This window comes from Miniopterus natalensis, chromosome 6, assembly GCF_054644295.1.
Source record: "Miniopterus natalensis isolate mMinNat1 chromosome 6, mMinNat1.hap1, whole genome shotgun sequence".
Taxonomy (NCBI): Eukaryota; Metazoa; Chordata; class Mammalia; order Chiroptera; family Miniopteridae; genus Miniopterus; species Miniopterus natalensis.
Window position 1 is genome coordinate 57007747 of NC_142086.1, and position 23047 is coordinate 57030793.

Consider the following 23047-nt stretch of genomic DNA (forward strand, 5'->3'; position numbering starts at 1 on the left):
AAGGGCCATTTGGATATTTATAACATCATTCACAGGCCATATAAAATTATCCACTTAAAAATTAGCCAGCTAATTTTTTGGTCAAAGATTTAATCAACTCACCCCTAATGTGATGGCTGGAACTGCTTCTCTTTGGTGAGGCCTTGGCAGGGCCAGACCAAATGACTTTGCGGGCTGGACGTTCCCCTCCCCTGGTTTAAAAGAAACAAAATTCCAAAGTGACATCAAAATGTAACTTTTAGCATTTTATTCAGTATTTAGCATTTTGTTTGCTGTCGGTAAGATCTGGATTTTTCTATTCATATGAGTTTCCGACATCAGAAGCTTCCATTTTAAGTTGGAAATGTTCTTTAGATGAAACTATTTTGAAATAGGGTTGGCGGAGCTTCCTTTTTACATTTACTTGATTATAGTTATTATTTTAGAATAACAAAACTGCCCTGAGGGCTACTGAAGTGGGAGAGCGAGTTGTTTCATCCCTCACTAAATAAGCTAAGCTGCTGCCTGCTTTCCCATGTCTTCCCTCTTTCCTGTCAGCATGTTTGCCCTGAGAAAGCACACTGTTCTTTGGTCACTGATTGCCCTCTTCAGTGAGTGAGAAAGCCAGATAAATAAATTCGTTAGAACTCTGAGTAACTTGCAAATAACTAGGCAGAAGTCTGAGGGAATCCTCTTTCACTAAAGTATGTGCAGACTTTAATATTTGGCTTTCTGTTTGCTTCTCGGTTTTCTTTTTAGAAAGGTGACCTGTGCACACAGTGACTTGGACGTAAATGAGGTGTGGTTGTGCTAGTGTGCTCTTCTCAGTTTCAGTGCTAGGCCAGCTCCATACAAAGGCAGAGTCAGGAAATACCCATTACCTTTGTTCCTACTTACAAATATTCCTTGACATTCTACCCTAATAGCAGTATTATTTTAAATTAAAACACAGGTTCTTCTCTACTATATGATCCATCCATTTCATTTGTAGATATATACTTCAAAGAATTTAAAGCAGGGACTCAAAGAGATACGTGTACATCAAAGTTTATAGCAGCATTATTCATAATAGCCAAAAGGTGGAAACAATCCATATCCATCAACAGGTGAGTGGTAAACAAAATGTGGAATATGTACATACAGGGGAATATTACTCAGCCTTAAAAAAGGAATGAAATTCCGATACATGCTACTACATGGATGAACATCAGAAACATTATGCTACGTGCAATAAGCCAGACACAAAAGGATAAGTTTCTATAATTCCACTTATATCAGGTTCCTAGAATAAACAAATTCATAGAGACAGAAAGTAAAATTTATAAGACAGAAAGTTACCAGGGAAGGGGGTTAATGTTTAATGGGTACAGAGTGTCTATTTGTGGTGATGAAAACATTCTGGAGATGGTTGGTGGTAATGGTTGCAAAGCATTGTGAATGTACTTAATGCCACTGAATTGTATACTTAAGAGTGGTTAAATGGAGGTTTATGCTATGTATATATTACCACCATGAGAAGAAATACAGATTCTTCTGGTTCAGGTAAGGCTTTAGAACTTCAATATAGAATATTTTATATATCTGTTAGAAACAAATTTTGATAGAGACCATAGTGTAGGTATCACTAGCATAGGGAGAGGCCTCCCCAGAGAAAATGACGTCACCTGCAGCAGTTTGCAGGTGGAACACTACTAAATTTGTCTTCATTTCTCACTTCTAGGCTATCCACCCAGGGTATGGTTTTCTTTCAGAAAACGTGGAATTTGCTGAACTATGTGAGCAAGAAGGAATTATTTTTATAGGACCTCCTTCATCTGCAATTAGAGACATGGGTATAAAGAGGTATGAGTTTATCTTTTAAATACAACCATAGGAAATTCAATTTAAATTATTTGTTTTACCTATAATAGACATGTTAATCAAACACTTTTGTTGTCATAGGCATAAATTGTTTATCTGGCACTCCAGTGAGTTACAGAAAATATTCAGCTAATTAGAATTTCTAATAAATATGCTAATTCTTTTGGGGGGATAAAAACAAGGATGAACTACCACATGAAAAACTGGATTGAAGGAAATTAACACGCATTTTAATATTTGTATTAATATTTGTTGTCTCGGACTTAGTTCTTTATCTATGGGATGTTTTCTTTGAAAAGTTCCATTATAATACAGATGATATATTATAGAATTGTGTACCTAAAACTGGTATAATTTTATTCACCAATGCTAGCCCAATAAATTCAATAAAAAAGAAAATATCTTTTTAAAATTAAAATGAAATAAAAAGTTCTGTTATATTTTATAGACTGGCATGCATTTGTTTTTCTTGTATGAAGTATTTCATAGAATTTGGGTATCGGGTTTTTTTATTCTAAAGTACATCCAAATCCATAATGGCTGCTGCTGGAGTCCCTGTTGTGGAAGGTTATCACGGCGATGACCAAACAGACCAATGCCTGAGAGAGCAGGCTAGAAGGATCGGCTACCCCGTCATGATTAAAGCCGTCCGTGGTGGAGGAGGGAAGGTAAGACTGTGCATGCTTGTGTTCTTCATTTCAGGCTAGTCTCCTTTGTTTTATTTATGTTGTAGTCATAACTATCTTTCCATTTTAGGGTATGAGGATTGCTAGGTCTGAAAAAGAATTTCAAGAGCAGTTAGAATCGGCACGGAGGGAAGCTAAGAAGTCTTTCAACGACGATGCTATGCTGATTGAGAAGTTCGTGGACACACCAAGGTGGGTTTAGCTTTTTATTCTGACTCAGATTTTTTTAAGTTATAAAAGAAATACATATATAAAATACAAAGTTATGATAGGATATAAGTACATAAGTTCCCCAGTCCCACCCCCTGATCTACCCACTCTTATGGTATGGCATGCATACTTCCAGGCATTTTCTATGTGAATAGAAACATTGATACATATACAAACAGGATACAACATACATACAAAAGAACGGTGAATAGACTCATATAATATTATATCAGACATCTTTCCATGCCAGTACATATACGTCTACCTCATTCTTTTTATTGAACTTAAAAACCAGTGATATTGATATGCCCTTAATTCATTCAATCCATTACTCTTTGATGGAATTTAGGGTCTTTTTAAAATAAAAAAAATTCTTGTAAGAAATTAAGCTATATTTTACAGAGCTCCATAAGCATCAGTTGAGATGCTCAGAAAACGGGAATAGTTACCCAGTTGAATTGTAATTGTAAGTGATGTGTTAACAAATAATACTAATGGCTCACACTTCTATTGCACTTACCATGTGCCAGACTCTAAGTATTTTACATGTACTAATTAATCTTGCTGTCCTAATCTAATCTAATTCTTGCAAGAACCCCTTTAGATAGGTGCTATTCCCATTTTGCAGGTGAGGGATACTGAGCCACAGAGTAGTCACATCACATAACTTGCCTGAGGTCTCCCAGCTAAGAAGCAGTGAAGCTTGGATTTCAACCCAGGCATTTTGACTCCAAAATTCACACTCTGAGCCACTGCACTAAACCGCTTCTCCAGGTACCATGATAACAAATGCCATGTAAATATCTATTTTTATTTTTTATTTTCTGGAATTTTATTTTCAGGTCTGTTGCTTAAAATAAGGTACTGATTAGAAAAGCCTTCTGTTTCATAGACTTTTTGGTAATTTACATACATATAGATGTAGATATAGGTATCCCGTATGTCAAGTGACTTTATGAATAATAACCCATTTAGGAACCATGAGCAGAGAGGCATTTACCTTGAAGGTAATGAATTGAAGCTTCAGGTCCTTCCCTTGCATGAACCTCTTCCAATTCCAGCACCTAATTTCGTATTCTTTTTGAAGAAGGTCCCCAAACTGTTTTTGTTTTAGACCATACAAAGCTTAGAACCGCCCCTCAGCATGGCACAGTAAATTAAATTCATTTAGAGTTTGTCCACCTCAAAATTGGCCAGTGGATTGGGAGAGCACAAGACATGCCACCCACTAGTGGGAAGCAAGGAAAAGACAGGAGATTCTAAAATAAACTATGGCTCCCTCCCACAGTATCTTTCCAAAAGGATAGGCTGACTCTCCAAATTGGCCATACTCTTGAGTAAGATTGTTGTGGAGACATCAGCTAGTGATTTCGGTTACTGTAACTCTCTGCTGCAACATTTTTTGAAGTTGTAAATTCTTTTCCTGTGAAATGTGAGCTATATATTACCTCACATTGTAATTTATTCCCCCAGTAGCTGGGAAGCTTCTGGGAATCAAGGACCTGCTAGTATATTTCTTTTTAATTTTCCCCTATATATTACTACCTGGCATACTACTTTCTTCATGATAGGCATCAATAATATTTTTTGAAATATAGAAGTAATATGAATACATTACAAACTTTTGGAAAATACAGGAGTTGGAAAACAAAGTCACTCATAATCTCATTCACTAAGTATTAACATTTCTATATATTTCTGTGCCATATTTTCTAATAATTTAATACCATAATAATTATACTGTATAAACTATGTTATATTCTGCTGAATAGTTATCTGTTAAATTAATGAATTGCCAGAAAATTGTCAGGATGGTGCTGATAACTGAGAAAAGTAGATACCAAGATGTTTTACAGATCTGATCAGCTATTGCTTTTATCTGAAAGGCTGGGACAGAAAATAGCCTTCAAAGTGTACTATTTGGAGAGTAATAAAAGAAACTGGATTCCGCCCTCAATATGTAATCTAGATGAATTTAATGTGTAAATAGGAAAATAAAAACTTTAGAACTTTTAGAAAATATCAAGGCATTCCTAACAATAGAATCCAGCTGTACCCACCTTGTCTAGCCAGATCCCAGTTGGCTGATTGAGTAGCTAGGACTTGATGCACCCCCTTGTTCTGAGACAGTGTGCTCCAGAACCTCTAAGTGAGGCCAAGCAGCAGAGAAGATCAGTCAGCAAAAGGAAAATAGCACAAGTGATTGATGGCTACAGAATCAAAGCAGAAAACACAGATCCTCTTTTGTGATCTTCCTTTGTAAGGAGCCAAAAGAAAAATGTGTCAAAGTTTTGAGATCTCAGAATGAAAACTGTGTTCTGCTTTTAGTGTGGCCCCCACATGTTCCTTTCAGAACCTGGAGTCCCTCCTATAGGGTTTTTTCTTCCCTGGAGCAGCTACAGCAGCTACAGAATAAGAGAGAGTCAGTAGAAGTGGTAGAGTTTTATAATTGGAATTTGAAAAACAGACTGTTCAGCTCCAGCATTAAAGAGCTTGGAAGTTGTCACATCAGAAGAGAAGTAAAAAGCTGAACTGAATAAAAGTCAGTGACTTAGACCCATAAGAGAACTGAGGCCACAGGGCAAGCTGCCACCCCAAAATCTGGGCAGATGTGTAAATATGGCGAATCACAGCCAAGATCAACTTGCCAGGACCAGAAGCTGCTGGAGCCATAAACTGGTAGGAATGCTTAAATGGGAATTTTGACAAATTACTGGATGCTGATTTTGGACTAGCTTGACAGTGAGAAACTCCTTAAACCCAAGTGTCGGAGGGACCTCCCAAATTTCATTAGTTTTTTTTTTTGCCAGGAACCCCACCAGTTTCTCACAGTGAAAATCTAAGCAAAATTTATTAAAATTTTGGGTTAGAGGGATAGAAAAGTAACCTTCTGAAATAGGCCCAGAGCGGTCTTTTCTCAGAAACAAAGGCCAACACTACAAGGGAAACTTTGCTAGACCTTTTCTGTCCTGGGGAAGGGCAGTTAGTCAAGTCTAACCTTTAACCTGCTGTTTTATCTAAGGGTGAAAAATATTTAAGAAACACTTCTGAACACAAAGTCAAGCGAACTTAAACACTGACATTTAATCATAAGATAATAGAGTGCTTTCCCTCCCCTACTCCTGTATAGTAGCAGTGGATTACAACTGAAAGAGCTGCAGACTCTGTTTAGGAAGCAGTTCTTGGGGAAGCTCAAAGACAATAGGAAAAATAAAAGTCAAACGGGGCCTCTAGAGGAAAGTGATGCCTCTGGCACCTATAGCTGCTGCAAACATTAAACACAACATACCTCCAAGCAGATTAACATTAAGCATTAAAGGTCTGTCTACCTCAGTTCCTGGTATGGGATATATCACATTTGGCTTTATTTATTTATTTATTTATTTATTTATTTATTTATTTATTTATTTATTTATTTATATTGATTTTAGAGTGTAGAAGGGGGAGAGAGAGCGAAACATTGATTGGTTGCCTCCCACACTGGCAGCCTGGGTATGTGCCCTGACCAGGAGGAATCGAACCCACCACCTTTTGGTGTGTATGGTGCAATGGTCCAACCAACTGAGCCACATTGGCCAGGGCAATCACATCTGGCTTTTAAGAAAAAAATTACAAGTCATACTCAAAGGCAAGAGAAAGCACAGTTTGAAGTGACAAGGCAAGCATCAGAACTAGACTGAGATGTGACACAAATTTGGGGATTATCTATGGATTTTAAAGTAACTGGTTAATATGTTAAGGGCTCTAATGGAGCAAGTAAAAAACATGCAAGAACGGATGGGTAATGTAAGCAAAGAGATGGAAATTTAAGAAAATCAAAAGAAAATGCTAGAAATCAAAAACATAACAGAAATGAAGGACACATTTGATGGACTCATCAGTAAACTGGACACAGCTGGAGAAAGATTCAGTGACCTTGACCATATGTCAATGGAAACTTCCTAAACAAATAAGAAATAGGAATGAAAACAAACAAATACAACGTAACTGAACTATCCAAGAACTGTGGAACAATTTTAAAAGGTGTAATATGTGCTTATTTGACTGCAAGGAGAGAGAGAAAGAGAGAGGGAGGGAAGGGGGGAGGGAGGGAGAGAGAGAGAGTGGGAGAACTATTTTAAGTAATAATGGCCACAATTTTTTCAAAATTAATGACAGACACCAAACTGCAGAACCAGGAAGGTCAGAGGACATCAGACAGGGTAAATATCAAAGAAAATTTAAAGTTATATTCAAACTTCAGGAAAACAAAGACAAATAGAACATCTTGGAAAAAGCCAGAGGGGGAAAACACCTTCCTATAGTACATCAGACTTCTCACAGAAACCGTGCAAACAAGAATTGAGTAGAAGGAAAAAACACAAACCTAGAATTCTGTAAGCAATGAAATTATCCTTCAGATATGAAGGAGAAATAAAGATGTCCTCAGACAAACAAAAATTGAGGGAATTTGTCACCAGTAGACTTGCCTTGCAAGAAATGATGATAAGAAGTTCCTCAAAGAGGAGGAAAATGATACAGGTTAGAAACTAAGAATTAATAAAGAAAGAATGTTAGAGAAGGAATCAATGAAGGTAAAATAAAATCCCTTATTCTTATTTGATCTTACAGTTAATAATGTGTTCAAAATAATAATAAGAATGTATTTGGTGATTATAGCTTAAGGATAAATAAAAAGAGGAAAAGTCAAGAAGGCAAATCCAAAAGGAAGAAATCAGCGCCTATTGTGTAGGACAGGTGGGAAAATTTTCAAATGGAACATCCAGTAGAAATGATATATCAAGAAAATAAATTCTTCCAAGTGGTTTAATGAAGTACTTCATGGGGTGAACAGAAAGGAACAGCTCTGAGCCTCTGTGCTGAACAGTACATTTTCAAGACCTCCTGGTTTGTTTGTTTGTTTATTTATTTATTTATTTATTTTTAAGATTTTTTTTTTAAATTGATTTTTTTGGGAGAGGGAGAGAGAGAGAAAAACATCAATTCGAGAATGAAACATTGATCGGCTATTCTCTCCTACACACCCCCTACCTGGGATCAAGCCCACAACCCAGCCATGTCCCTGACTGGGAACTGAACCAGCAACCTTTCCATGTATGGGACAACACCCAACCAACTGAGTTATACTGGTCAGGGCTGACTTCCTGGGTTTTTAAATTTTTCTTCTATGTTTGACAATTTCTGTTTTAAAAAATCAATAGGGAAAACATTTGCTGATCACTTGTTTTTGTGTTGTGATGGTGAATGTGTGAGGTGAACTACAGTGTGAACATATAAAAATAAGCCTACTAAGAAGAATGCTTTGTTGTACTCTCCAGATGGTCTGTATTAGCCTTGTTTTCATAAGTGTTGTGTGCATTTACTCTTAATGTGATTTCTTGTAACTTTGCTATTTTATACTCAACATTAAAATGCCTTCTTTTGCTTTTGTTTTTTAATGATTTAATGTTAGTATAGTCTTAAAAACTAATGAGCCATATTAATTTATTTCTTAACATTTTAATTTTCAGTCTGCCATAGTTTATAAAATTTGACTGTAAGAGTTGATTTAAAAAAATATTCTGATCATAAAAAAGTTTTCAAAGAAGAATTAACACCTATCCTCCTCAAACTATTTCAAAAAATCCAAGAGGAAGGAACACTTCCAAACTCTTTTTGCGAGGCCAGCATTAGCCTAATTCCAAAACCAGATAAAGACACTACAAAGAAAGAGAATTACAGGCCAATGTCCCTGATGAACATAGATGCTAAAATCCTTAACAATAAAATCCAGTTATTAGCAAATTGGATCCAGCAATATATTAAAAAGATCGTACCCCACGACCAAGTGGGATTTATTCCAGGGATGCAAGGCTGGTACAATATTCACAAGTCAATAAATGTGGTACATCACATAAACAAATTGAAAGACAAAAATCACATGATCATATCAATGGATGTGGAAAAAGCATTCGATAAAATCCAACACCCATTTTTTGTAAAAACTCTCAGCAAAGTGGGAATAGAGGGATCAGACCTTAACATAATAAAGGCCATATATGGCAAACCTACAGCCAACATTATACTCAATGGACAAAAACAAACCATTTCCCCTAAGAACAGGAACAATACAGGGGTGTCCACTTTCACCACTCTCTTATTCAACCTAATACTGGAAGTCCTAGCCACAGCAATCAGACAAGAAGAAAACATAAAAGGCATCCAAATTGGAAAGGAGGTAACAAAACTGTCATTATTTGCAGATGGCGTGATATTGTACATAGAAAATTCTAAAGACTTCACCAAAAACTACTAGATTTAATAAACGAATTCAGTAAGGTAGCAGGATACAAAATTAACACCCAGAAATCGATGGCATTTTTATAAACCAATAATGAACTCTCAGAAAGAGAAACTAAAAAAACGATCCCATTTACCATTGCAACTAAAAAAATAAGATACCTAGGAATAAACTTAACCAAAAATGTAAAAGACCTTTACTCGGAAAACTACAGGACACTGAAAAAAGAAATAGAGGAAGATATAAACAAATGGAAAAATATACCATGTTCATGGATTGGAAAAATTAACATCATTAAAATGTCCGTACTACCCAAAGCAATCTATAAATTCAATGCAATCCATATTAAAATACCAACAGCATATTTCACAGATCTAGAAAAAACACTTTGAAAATTTATATGGAACCAAAAAACACCCCAAATAGCCATGGCAATCTTGAGAAAGAAGAACAAAGTTGGAGGGATCACAATACCAGAAATCAAGTTATACTGCAAAGCCACTGTAATCACAATAGCCTGGTACTTGCACAAGAACAGACATATAGATTAGTGGAACAGAACAGAGAGCCCAGAAATTGGCCCATGCCATTATGGTCAATATTTGACAAAGGAGGAAGAACATACAATGGAATAAAGACAGTCTCTTCAATAAATGCTGTTGGGAAAGTTGGACAGGTACATGCAAAAAAATGAAACTAGACCACCAACTTACACCATACACAAAAGTAAATTCAAAATGGATAAAAGACTTAAATGTAAGACATGCAACCAGAAAAATCCTAGAGGAAAACATAGGCAGCAAAAATCTCAGACATCTCTTGTAGCAATATGTTTGCTGATACATCTCCTAGGGCTAGAGAAACGAAGGAGAAAATAAACAAATGGACTACATCAAAATAAAAAGCTTCTGCACAGCAAAAGAAACCATCAACAAAATGAAAAGGGAGCCCACTGTATGGGAGAATATATTTGCCAATGATACATCTGATAAAGGGTTAATATCTAAAATATATAAGGAACTCATACAGCTTAACAAAAGGAAGACAAGCAATCCAATTAAAAAATGGGCAAAGGACCTAAATAGACACGTCCCCAAAGAGGACATACAGATGGCTAAGAGACATGTGAAAAAATGCTCAACGTCGCTAATTATCAGAGAGATGCAAATTAAAACCACAATGAGGTGTCACTTCACACCTGTCAGAATGTCTACCATCAACAAATCAACAAACTACAAGTGCTGGCAATGGTGTGGAGAAAAGGGCACCCTGGTGCACTGCTGGTGGGAATGCAGACTGGTGCAGCGACTATGGAAAGCAGTGTGGAGTTTCCTCAAAAGATTAAAAATTGACCTGCCGTTTGACCCAGTGATCCCACTTCTAGGAATATATCCTAAGAAACCCGAAACACCAATCACAAAGAACCTATGCACCCCTATGTTTATAGCAGCACAATTTACAATAGCTAAGATCTGGAAACAGCCCAAGTGCCCATCAGTAGATGAGTGGATAAAAAAGCTGTGGCACATTCACACCATGGAATACGATGCAGATAAAAAAGAAGGATCTTTTATCTTTTGGCACAGCATGGAGTGAACTGGAGAGTATTATGCTCAGTGAAATAAGCCAGTCAGAGAGACAAGTACCACATGATTGCACCTATATGTGGAATAAAATAAAAAAAATAAACTGATGAACAAAATGGATCCAGAGTCATAGAACCATAGAACAGTCTGAGGGATCTTAGAGGGAAGGTGGGGAGTGGGGTGTGGGTGGGGAGAGATAAATCAAAGAATTTATATGTTTATAAGCATAACCCATGGACACAGACATTGGTATAGGGAGGGCTTGGGGGTGGGATGGATGCAGGGTGGCGGGGATCAATGGGGATAAAAAGGGGACATCTATGGTATTTTCAACAATAAAGATAAAGAAACTTTAAAAAAAAGTTATTAGCTTTTTGAGTATGTATGAAATAAGACTATAACTTACAATTTTTACATAGTCAGATTTACCAGTATTTCCCTTTACAGTTTGTACTTTTTGTACCTTGCCCCTACTCCAAGGTCATAAATATAGTCTCCTGTCTTTTCTGTCTTTTCTTATTTCCCAGTCATTTCATATATATTTTTTCTTTAATGTTCATCCAGTAAATGGAAAGTTTTTCATTGTGTGTTTATAAGGTTTACTATAGTTCTGTTTCTAAATTCATATCCTCTATTTTGAGGCCAAAATATCACATCTTACTTATAATAAAAATAGAGGTATCCTGGTCACCTTGGCCAATAGTTTGGCTTATTGAATGTGATATTTGTCATCCTTAACAAAGTATATTAACATGAGTGTTTGCTTTTAAATAGGCATGTAGAAGTCCAGGTGTTTGGTGATCACCATGGCAATGTTGTGTACTTGTTTGAAAGAGACTGTAGTGTACAGAGGAGGCATCAGAAGATCATTGAGGAAGCCCCAGGGGTAAGGACCGTGTAAAGAAGTTTCTACGCTTCTCATAAGGGAAACCCAAGCTGCTCTGATATTCACATCAGAAATCTGTGAAGGTAGTGTCCCCCCCAAAGTCCTGCTGGACATCCACTTCGCAGTTGTAGTATAAGGATAAAGTCCCACCAGTGTAGGGATGAGGAGGGGTTTGATGTTCTGGGGCTACCACACAGGACACGGCTCTGTTCCATCTGGATACTTTCTAGGACACTGCTCTGATCCAAGGTTCTGACTTAGAACAAGCAGCTGTATAGTGTTTCTATACAGATTTTAAATTGTAATCAACCAGAATGGTTACGGAATGGAGTGGTCTGGTTAGTTGAATGTATTTTCTATGAAGAAGACTTGTTGTAACTGCTGTTTGAGATGTCGCTAAAATGTATTAGTCATCTTTCTGCTGTACTGTGGAGGACAGAGATTTGCTCTTATTTGACAAATTCTGCGCTCTCAGAATTATTTACATCTCTTCAGGCCTACCTCTTGATTGGCTTAGGTTGTTATCTGGGTCAAGGCCTACCAGGAGTTTTACTTATTTTGGGGTTTACATTTCTTTGGAGCCTGCTAGTGCCACAGGCTTCTTTGCTTGCTCAAGGTTATGTACAGTAGTCCCCCTTATCTACAGTTTCAGTTACCGATGGTCAGTGGCGGTTTGAAAATCTTAAATCAAAAATCCCAAAAATAAAATAAAGTAAAACTCCAGAAAATTTTTAAGTTTTAAATTGCACACGGTTGTGAGTTGTGTGATGAAATCTTATGCCATCCCACCGGGGGTGTGAATCATCCATTTGTCCGGCCTGTTAGGTTCTTAGTATTGTCTTAGGTATCAGATTGACTATCATATTATTTCTATTCAAGTAACCCTTATTTTACTTAATAATAGCTCAAAAGTGCAAGAGTAGTGATGCTGACAATTCGGATATGACAAAGAGAAGCTATAATTGCTTCCTTTAATTGAAAAGGTATGTATGTATAGGAGAAAACATACATAGGGCTTGGTACTATCTGCAGTTTCAGGCATCCACTGGAGATATTTTTTAAATACTTTATTGATTTTATAGAGGAAGGGGGGGAGAGAGAAACATGGATGAATTGCCTCCTGCACATGCCCCAACCAGGGATCAAACCCACAACCCAGGCATGTGCCCTGACTGGGAATCAAATTGCCACCCTTTAGTGTACGGGACGATGCTCCAACCAACTGAGCCATACTGGAGATCTTGGAACATATCCCCATGGGTAAGGGGGGACTACCATACATGTTTTTATCATGTATGTAGTTTTATCAGGTTAGAGGTCTGAGGTTTCTGGTTAATCTGTTTGTTATTCTCATATTAAATTTTAATTTCTGTTGCAGTATGTTATACCTTTTGAAGTAAATGTCCACAATCATTTCAGTAAAGCCTTATTTTCAAACAGTGACTGCTTGAATATATATCTGTAGAGCGCAGTTTTTAAAATGTTAAAAGCATTGCCCATTTATTGACATACATTTCTTTTTTTGAATCTTTCTTATTAACTTGGAATCTCAAGGTTTACCATATTCCAAGATAATTATTATGCACATGACCCAGATTGCTTTATCATCTTAAAACAGAGATTGTTCAAAGTTTTCATATTCATACATTTAATTTTAAGTGGACATAGAGTCATAAAAGTTTTTATGTAGGTACAAGTGACAAAGATATGTCATTATACTGAGGAATATCTGCAATTCATAGAAACTGTTAGCAGAACCATTAAACTTTGGTATTGTGAAAGTTAGCTTTTTATCTTTATTATTATTTCTTTAATGCATTATTTGATACACAGAGATGTAATATTGTATCTTAGTGGAAATTTCTAGTGGGGCAAGATACTAATGGAATTTACTTAAATATTTTTTCATAGCCTGGTATTAAGCCTGAAATAAGAAAAAAACTTGGGGAAGCTGCAGTCAGAGCTGCTAAAGCTGTAAATTATGTCGGAGCAGGTATGTTAAGATTTGTTTCTAAAAGATAAGGAGAAGTAATTATTTATGTTTCAGAAGCAAAAGAAGCATATAGCTTTATATCAGTGGCTTTCAAACTTTTTTGACCAGATCCACAGGGAAAAACCTCCAAACATTTTATATTAGAATCCTACAACATGTAGCCTTTTAAGACTGGCTTCCTTTACTTATTCATATGAATTTAAGTTCTTCCAGGTCTCTTCATGGCTTGATAGCTCATTTTCTTTCAGCACTGAATAGCGTACCATTGTTTGGATGTGTCATAGTTTAGTCATCCTGTCACCTACTGGAGGGCATCTTGGTTGCTCCCAAATTTCGGCAATTATAAATAAAGCTGCTATAAACATCCATGTGCAGGTTTTTCATGGACATAAGTTTCAATTCATTTGGGTAAATACCAAGAGGCCAGATCGCTAGATCATATGGTAAGATTATGTTTAGTTATGTAAGGAACTGCCAAAGTGACCATACCATTTTGCATTCTCAGCAGCAATGTATGAGAATTCCTGTTGCGCCACACCCTCACTGTGATTTGGTATTTAGTGTTCCAGATTTGGGCCGTCCTGATAGGTGTGTATCTATTGTTGTTTTAAATTTGCATTTCCCTGTTGACATGATGTAGAGCATCTTTTCATTTACTTACTTACCATATGTTTATCAATTATTTCTTCCATAGATTGTGCCTTTTTTGTTGTATCTAAAAGAGCATTTTCATACCAAGGTCACCTAGGTTTTCTCCTCTGCTATCTAGGTTTGTGATCCATTTTGAGTTAATTTTTGTGAAGGGTGTAAGGTATGAGTCTGGACTCATTTTTTTTTTTTTTGCATGTGGATGTTCAGTTGTTCCAGCATCGTTTGTTGAAAAGACTTGTTGCTCCATTGTGCTTCCTTTCCTTCTTTGTCAAAGATCAGTTGACTGTAGTTATGTGGGTCTGTTTCTGGGCCCTCCATTCTGTCCTGTTGACCTGTTTGTCTGTTCTTTCACTAGTACTTGATTGTTTTGATTATTGTAGCTTTATAGTAAGTCTTGAAGTAAGGTAGTTTCAGTCCTCCAACTTTGTTCATCTTCATTATTGAGTTGGCTATTCTGAGTCTTTTGTCTCTCTATATAAACTTTAGAATTAGTTTTATGATACCCACAAAATAACTTGCTGGGATATTAATTGGGGTTGTGTTGAATCTATTATATTAAATTTAAAAGAACTGACATCTTGACAATATTCCACGAACATGAACTTTCTCTCCATTTATTTATTTAGTTCTTCTTTGACTTCTTTCATCAGAGTTTTGTAGTTTTTTCCTATAGATCTTGTATATAATTTGTTAAATTTATATGATTGCTTCACAGTAGCCTAGCCTGTTTAAAAATGAATGGATCATTGTAACATTTTTGTGGCATATGGTATTATAGTCTATTTATAATACAGTATTGGAAACACTTTTTTAAAAGCAATATATATATATTTTTTAAAGATTTTTTTATTGATTTTCTTTTTTTAGAGGGAGAGAGAAACATCAATTTGAGAGCAAAACATTGATCAGCTGCCTCCTGCATGCCCCCTACCAGGAACTGAGCCCACAACCTGGGCATGTGCCCTGACTGGGAACGGAACCGGCAACCTTTGAGTGCACAAAATGACACCTAACCAACTGAACCACACAGGCCAGGGCACACTGTTACATTTTTTAAAAACCACTTACCTGTGATAATAGACTGATACACAGTATCACCAATTGAGAGAGAGAGAGAGAGACACTGTACAGTAATGTAATTTTATGAAAGCAAAGTTATAAATTATATTCAGTATCACTCACCTATGCCTATGTGAGTGCAGGCTGTCCACTTCAGTACAGTCTTGACCTGACGTTCTACGTAATGACTATTTCGGCAATGAGGCTGATAACACAAAAATGCCATATAGTTCTTGCTGGACACTTATTAGATTTCCAGAGGAAGGTACACATACACAACAGATAAGCTTATCAACTGTACAGCATGATTACTTACTATTCATTAAGTCGAAGTGGGTCATCACGAAGGTCTTCGCCCTTGTCATCTTGGTGTGAATAGGCTGAGGGGGAAGGGGAAGGGCTGGTCTTGCTGGCTCGGGGTGCAAGGGGCGGAGGAAGTGGCTGGCAAGGCAGGAGAAGCGGGCGCTCAGCCTAACTTCACAGAAATACATCAGAATTTCTGCCTGACTTCTTTGCTTTTTCATTTCTCCAAAGAATGCTTCTGTATGGTGCCGATCCTTCTCCACCATTCACTTGAGTTTCAGCGGCTGTGTCAGAGAAGGGCCCCTGTGGTAAAAGAAGTCCAAGCGGTCTTGAAGAATCAGGACCCTTCTGCCATCTTGCCTCACGTCCCCTTGCTTTCTGCTCTGCTTCGACGCCCCCTCCCTCATCGGGTGACACGGGCTCAGCAGCACTCATCTCCTTCGAGGCGCCTTCTGTTAATCGCTCTGGCGTGGTATCTATTACTTCTTGAATTCCTCCAAGACCTATATCTTGACACCCTCCCTGCCCCCCCCTTTTTTAGTTTTGTTTGTTTTGTGTTTCGTTTTTCTGTCCTGTCCTCATGATTCCTTGACTGGCTCTGTCGTGAATCCTGTTAAGTCACGCCCAGCATCTGGACAGTGTTCACGGCAAAGAACTTATTTTTGGGGCTTGATGGTCTCACAGCTTTTCCTGTAACAACGATGGCATCTTCAGTGGTGTAGTCCTTCCAGACTTTCATGATGATCCCTCTACTGGGGTTCTCTTCCGTAGCATTGCCAATCCTTTCCATGGAGTGCTGTGCGTAAGAGCCACAAAGGGCCTTGTCACCCCCTGATCTAGAGGCCGAATTAGAGACATTGTGTTTGGGGGCAAGTGGACCACTTTGACACCTTTGGTGTTGAACCCATGGGGTTCCAGGTAGCCTGGGGCATTGTCCAATATCAAAAGAACTTTAAAGTTAAATTTTTTTAAAAAAATATATCTTTATTGATTTCAGAGAGAGGAAAGGAGAGGGAGAGAGGGAGATAGAAACATCAATGATGAGAGAGTCATTGATCAGCTGGCAGCCCACAACACGAGCATGTGCCCTGACCGGGAATCGAACCCCGATCACCTGGATCCTAGGTCGACGCTCAACCGCTGAGCCACGCCCGGCTGGGCAATATCAAAAGAACTTTAAAAGGCAGTCCCTTACTGACTGGCACGGTACTTCCTGTCTTCAGGGATGAAGTGTCGATGGAACCAGTCCAGAAAAGGGGTACTTGTCCAGGCTTTTTATACCAGAAGATGGGCAGCTGGTGTTTCTGTATTCTGTCCGAGGCTGAGGGTTAGCAGCTATCACAACAGTTAGTCAAACCAGATTGCATTTGCACAAAACAGTAGAGTTAACCTGTCCCTTCCTGCCTTAAATCCTGGTACTCGCTTCTCTTCCTCACTAACAAATGGCCTTTGTGGCATTTCTTTACCAGAATAGGGCACTTTCATCTGTGTTAAAAACCTGTTCAGACAGACATCCTTTTTGCTCAGTGATTTTCATATTGGCATCTGGGAATTTTTCTGCTGCCTCTTGTTCGCGGGAAGCTGCCTTTCCTGTTATCCTGACAAATTTTAAGCCAAACCTCTTCCTAAAATTATCAAACCATCCTTTGCTGGCATTAAATTCTCCAGCTTTAGAGCCTTCGCTGTCTTTTTACTTTTAAGTTGTCATATAATGGACTGCTCTTTTTCTCGAATCATATTAGAGTCTAAAGGTATGCCTTTCTCATAGCAATGCTGCACCCATATAAAAGCTGCATTCTCAGTATGAGATAAAAAGGTATTTTGCGAAAAGTGCAGGGTTTTTCTGTCTGCAGGTATAGCTAGAGTGATTACCTCACAAATTTCCTTTTCTTATTTTGCAATTATCCTTACACTGGATCCATTTATCTTGAAGTGGTAGGCAGCCACAGCTTCAGACCTCACTCTGTGGTACATATCAGCAATTCAACTTTTTCCCACAATGTCATGACTTTTCTCTGCTTCTTGGAAGCACTTCCAGCATCACTAGTGGCACTTTGTATGGGTCCCATGGTGTTATTCAAGATTTACGATATTGCACTAAACAGAATGAAAAGTATGCGAGAACCGTGAGAGATCACTTTTTACAGTGATATGCAATTTCCTGGCTCACAGGGAAATGATTAGCCTCACCTGGTGTTTTATATGTATACTTGCAACACTTGAGCTCACTGCAATAGCAGCAGGCAGTGACTATGAAATTATTGCAGAACACAGTATGTACCACATTAATTTTATGCAGTTGTGAGTTAATACTTCATCTTTAGATTGGTTTACATTTCTCTTGACTGTGAATGGTGTCATGTATGGTCTGTAATAAGTGTGTGTGTTGATAAATTTTAATTTTTCTTTTTTTATCCCTCATCCAAGGGTATGTTTTTATTGATTTTAGAGAAAGAGGAAGGGGGGAGAGAGAGAAATACTGATAGGCTGCCTCCTGTATGCACCCCGACTGGGGATCAAACCCACCAACCTAGGTATGTGCCCTAACTGGGAATCGAACCCACAACCTTTTGGTGTACAGGACGACACTCCATCTAACTCAGCCACCCAACCAGGACTAATTTTTTATAATAGATTTGTGTATTTTTATGGTAGTAAATGATAAAATAGATTAGTATCTACATTTATTTTATACACTCACGACATACCTTTTTCTCATTTTTTTTTATATTTCTAGGCTAGGCAGTTCACCCACTGGTTTTTGGTAAATTATTGCAAGTCTCCACAAAACTTTCCAATATATTTATTGAAAACAATCCCTGCATAAGTGGACCTGTGCAGTTCAAACCAGTGTTGTTCAAGGGTCAACTGTATATGGAACTAACTTTAGGCTAAGTGAAAAAACTTAAGCACAAAATACTCTGTTCTACATTATTTTATTTATATGACATTCTAGAAAAAACTATAATGACAGAAAGAAGACTAGTGATTGCCTGGAGCCTGGGGCTTAGGGAAGGGACTGACTGCAAAGGGCAGCAAGGGCATGTTTTAGATGATGGAAATGTTCTGTATTTTCATTGTGGTGGCGAGTGCATGACTGTATTCAGCTGCCAAAAGTCAGTATACCCATACTTAAGATGGATGAATTTTTATACCTTAATAAAGCTGGGGGAAGTTTGTAGTGCTTAATAAAATGCCAGTAGATAAGACATTGTTAACATAAGGCTTAGTTGCTAAGCAATCTTTCAATGGATCACTAGCAAAAGGACTTTTAAAGGAAAATTTCAAGAGCCCACAACTAAGGAAAAAAGATTGTATTTTTGTCCACAGGGCCAGAGTGAGATGGGCCGTCACAGGGTGTGGCCCCCATGGATCTGGGAGCACTGAAGCAGCAACACATGGCAACCATGTTCTCACTGCTGCCACAGCCGGGACTGCTTCATATCTTGGGCTTAGCATTTGCTTAAAACCACAAATATATTTTTATGTTGCAAAATTTCATGTGGCTCCCTATTTTTGACTGAGACTCATTTGCTGCTACAGCATGCGAAATATTTTTTTCATGAAATACCAAAGTACCATTGAATGAACACAGTGGTAAAACTGTGATACATCATGGAAGATTTTAATTCACTACTGATTATGTACTGTTGAAATGTGACTGTTTTGTTTTATTTTTTAGGAACTGTGGAGTTTATTATGGACTCACAGCACAATTTCTACTTCATGGAGATGAACACGAGACTGCAAGTGGAACATCCCATTACTGAGATGATCACAGGAACTGACTTGGTGGCGTGGCAGCTTAAGGTGGGAATGTGTTTCTACTAAATGCCAGGTTACCTTCTGTCCTCTTAAACGAAGGTGTCATTTTGGATAAGGGTCCAATTCTTGCTGGTTGTGATGAGGAGAGGAAAATGGGAGGTTAAAGGTGACACTGCGTTTGATGCTATGACATTGTCACTTTATGGACACAGATTCCTAATCTGTTAATTACCATCATTTCCCCTTAGGCAAGGGGCAGCCTGCCAGTGAGCTGCTGCCACTGAGGGTGGCTGGTGACCACATTGTCTCTGGGGCAGGGAGTGGGGGAGGGGTAAAAGGGGTCAATGGGGAAAAAGGGGGACATCTGTAATCATTTCAACAATAAAGATAAATAAATAAATAAATAAATAAATAAATAAATAAATAAATAATAAGTAAATAAAAATAAAATACATTAAAAACAAAAAACCCCTAAAAAAAAAAAAATAAAGCCTTGTGCTTTACCTAAGGCCATCCTTCTGGGCCAGGCCATCATTAGATTTTAGAGGCAGGACAGATGCCAGCCAAGATGAAATGAGCTAAAATAGAGTTGGGAAGGAAGAGCCCCAGGGAATGATCTAGATCAACTCAGTGGTCCATGTGCAAGTGCTGACTTACACACGGTTGCTGGTCTATGGTGGGATAAGTATGAACATTCACAGTACATGATTAGAAGTTTTTAAAGCAATTTCGCATGGCTATGACATACCTACTGGTTTTACAAAAGTTTAAGTCCACAACTGTTCCTCGATTATAGATAGTGTGAGAAGCACTGGCCTAAACCAGTTCCACAAAGCATATTATTTCAAATATTATTAATAATATCTTAGTATTTTTTTTCTTTATTGAAAACAATAGATTATATCTCAGCCTTCTTTTTTTAAATATAAAAAAGGTTTTTTAAGTCATATGAATAGTTGATTTCCGTGGGATTCTTAGTTTTTTATATATCCTGAATCTAAATTGTTCTTTTCATATTGTGGTGCTAAAGTCTTGATTATTTTGGTAATATTGTCTTTTCAGAACTTCTGTGGGCAATAATATGATGTTTCTTGTGCTGTTTCCTTGGAGGTGATTGGTAGTTTTCATTGAGCCAAAAGATTCTTCTGGGCCTCTGTAGCCTTGGGAGCTAATGAGAACCAGGCACATCAAGCTAGTAAGTGTTAGCGGGTGTCAGGAAAACTGTAGTGGATATGAAAGCTTCTGGAGAGAGTGCTTATGTTTCCAGAATTCAAGGAAAAAAATTTTTTTTTCTGAAGTAGTAGCCCAAGAGAGCCCAGAATCTTGAAATCATGAAGGATAAAAGGTATCTAAGGAGAGGGCTGCAGCCTGTGGTTTGAAACAGCGCCGGGAAGGCATTCTATTCAGTCCATTGTCCTGCTCTTAACTGCTGTGGCTCCTGATTTTTCTCATTTATGTACTGAAAGAGATGAAACCTTTGCTTCTGTTTTATGCTTACCTGTTTAGTTCAGTGTGACGCTGTTACTTAGGGTTTTTCCCCCTGTATCGTTTGCTTTCTCGGGTTGTCATTTTCTCATCTTGGAGGAAAACTTAAGGGGAGAGTGTGACAGCAAGTCCCCCCAATAATCTTTCCCAAATTATACTAGTTGGAGAGATATGTTGTATTTCATAATGGCCAAAATAGTAATAATTATAGCAGTGATAAACAGCAATGCTCATCCTGTTTATAATCTGGTGTCATACAATATACATAAACATAATAAATTTGGAAAACCATATGTCCCCCTTTCTGTTTTGTTTTATCACTTGCTTGCTGATTGAAATTACAAAGATGTCTAATGTCATACTATGGATATAGGCATAAACACCAACTAAAACTTTACTATTAAAAAAAAAGATTGATTTGGTAACTGAGTACTAATGTTTTAGATGAAAACTGAGACTGTAGTGCCAGAAGGAAATCTTAGTTTCAATTATATTGGGAAAAAAACCACTGATTTTTATAATTTAGTCAGCAGTTTGCCTGCTTTCTCTATTTTAAAACTCTAGAAGCCCATTGTAATTAATACTTTATTTTTAAGCTGCCTCTGTGTTTAAATCTCTTTTTGCTTTTGCCCAATACTCGAGGGGATGGATAAAATAATAATTTTTATTTGGCTTCATTGTAAAGTCCAAATGTACATTTTACGTAAAAATGACAAGACCACCAACTTACTAGTCTCATAGCTGCTTTAAGGTGGGTTTTTATAAGAAGTATATACTCTTCTGTTACCAGGTTGCAGCAGGAGAGAAGATTCCTTTGAGCCAGGAAGAAATAACTCTGCAGGGCCATGCGTTTGAAGCAAGAATATATGCAGAAGATCCTTATAATAACTTTATGCCAGGGGCCGGACCACTAGTGCATCTCTCCACCCCTCCAGCGGACCTTTCCACTAGGATTGAAACTGGAGTACGGCAAGGTAAACGGAAATAGAACAGAAAGTCTTTTTGAATTTTTAGTGCGTTATTTTTGGATGGGGTCTTTTCCCTGTGTTTTGTGGAAATGTCTAGTATGTTTCAAAATAAAGGACTTAGTTGGTTTCTCGGTAATCTTTATTTTTCCTTCTAGAATAGTTATTTTTAAAGAATGACCAGTAATTTAACCAATATGCTCTTTTTTGAAATGCAGCAGTGTTTGGTGAAACCTAGCAACAAATATTTTGTGTGTATTGTTTTATATCTTTTACTTTGTCTGGTTCAAAAAATGATTTAAGGTAACTGATATTCTCTAAGCTTAAGGCACTCTGCCTCCAAGTCAAGCTGGAGAATTACTATATATATATAAACTTAGTGCAAGCTAAACAATAATAAAAGAAATTTAAAAGTAAAATAACAGTGCAAGAGCTATCATTGCTATAATTTAGCATTGATTAATAACAATGGTCATAAGTAGTAATTACTTAGCACTTATGTTCACGTGCTGTTCTGGGTAATTTTTCTATATAGGCTCCTTTAACCGTGAGAACTACCCTATGAGTAGGTAATATTAGTACCCCCATTTTCTAGATGAAGAGATCAGGGCACAGAGAAGTTAAGCGACTTGCCCAAGATCACCCTTGCAGCCAAGATTCAGACCCAGGCAGTCTGCTGTGAGCCACCACTATCTGTTGCCACCTTACTTTAGTTACAGAGAAGTTACAGCAGTTCTCAGGACTAAGAGGTAATGTTGGACACTTTTTAAAGAAGAAGTCTGGAGTGGATTTGAGTAGGCAGATTTAACAAATTAAAGAAAAGTGGACTTAAAGGTGTGTTTGAAAATCTGTAAGAAAATATGTGGCTGGGAAAATGGCTTAGGATGGTAAGTACTTGGAGATGTGTCTGGAGACAGACATAAACTGAGATTAAATCATATGGGGCCTTGAAAGCCAAAATGAGGAATTAGGGCTTCTTGATAAATTGGCAACATTTTGATAGCTCTTGGCTAAGCCACAGCAAGATGTGGTAGTCAATAAATTTTTTAACTTAACATAAGCAGAACAGCTTGGAAAGAAAAGATGGCCCATGCAATAGAAAAGAAAAAACCTGTGGGGCCAACAGAGCTTGCAATATAATTTTATAAACGTGCCCAAGGGGTTACAGATGTAATTCTGAGAAGGACTCCAGGTTCACATCTTGACACTGGGAAGGATAATTAGTCCAAGAAGCTTCTCCCAGCACTCCTTCTCTGTGTCCCCTGAGCCCCTGTGCATTCCTCAGACATTGCCCTTATATTATTTTATGGTAATCTATTCCGTGTCTATTTCCCCATCA

General features: G+C 37.6%; 1 protein-coding gene across 1 annotated transcript in view; it reads left to right on the forward strand.

The window, feature by feature from the left end:
- MCCC1 (methylcrotonyl-CoA carboxylase subunit 1) overlaps positions 1 to 23047 on the forward strand; it is a 53178-nt gene that overhangs the window by 12865 nt on the left and 17266 nt on the right. The window contains exons 5-11 of the mRNA XM_016218070.2: positions 1700 to 1821; positions 2360 to 2507; positions 2596 to 2717; positions 11376 to 11487; positions 13399 to 13480; positions 19176 to 19303; positions 21534 to 21717. Coding sequence (XP_016073556.2) covers positions 1700 to 1821; positions 2360 to 2507; positions 2596 to 2717; positions 11376 to 11487; positions 13399 to 13480; positions 19176 to 19303; positions 21534 to 21717 — 898 coding nt within the window. The remainder of the gene's footprint in view (positions 1 to 1699; positions 1822 to 2359; positions 2508 to 2595; positions 2718 to 11375; positions 11488 to 13398; positions 13481 to 19175; positions 19304 to 21533; positions 21718 to 23047) is intronic.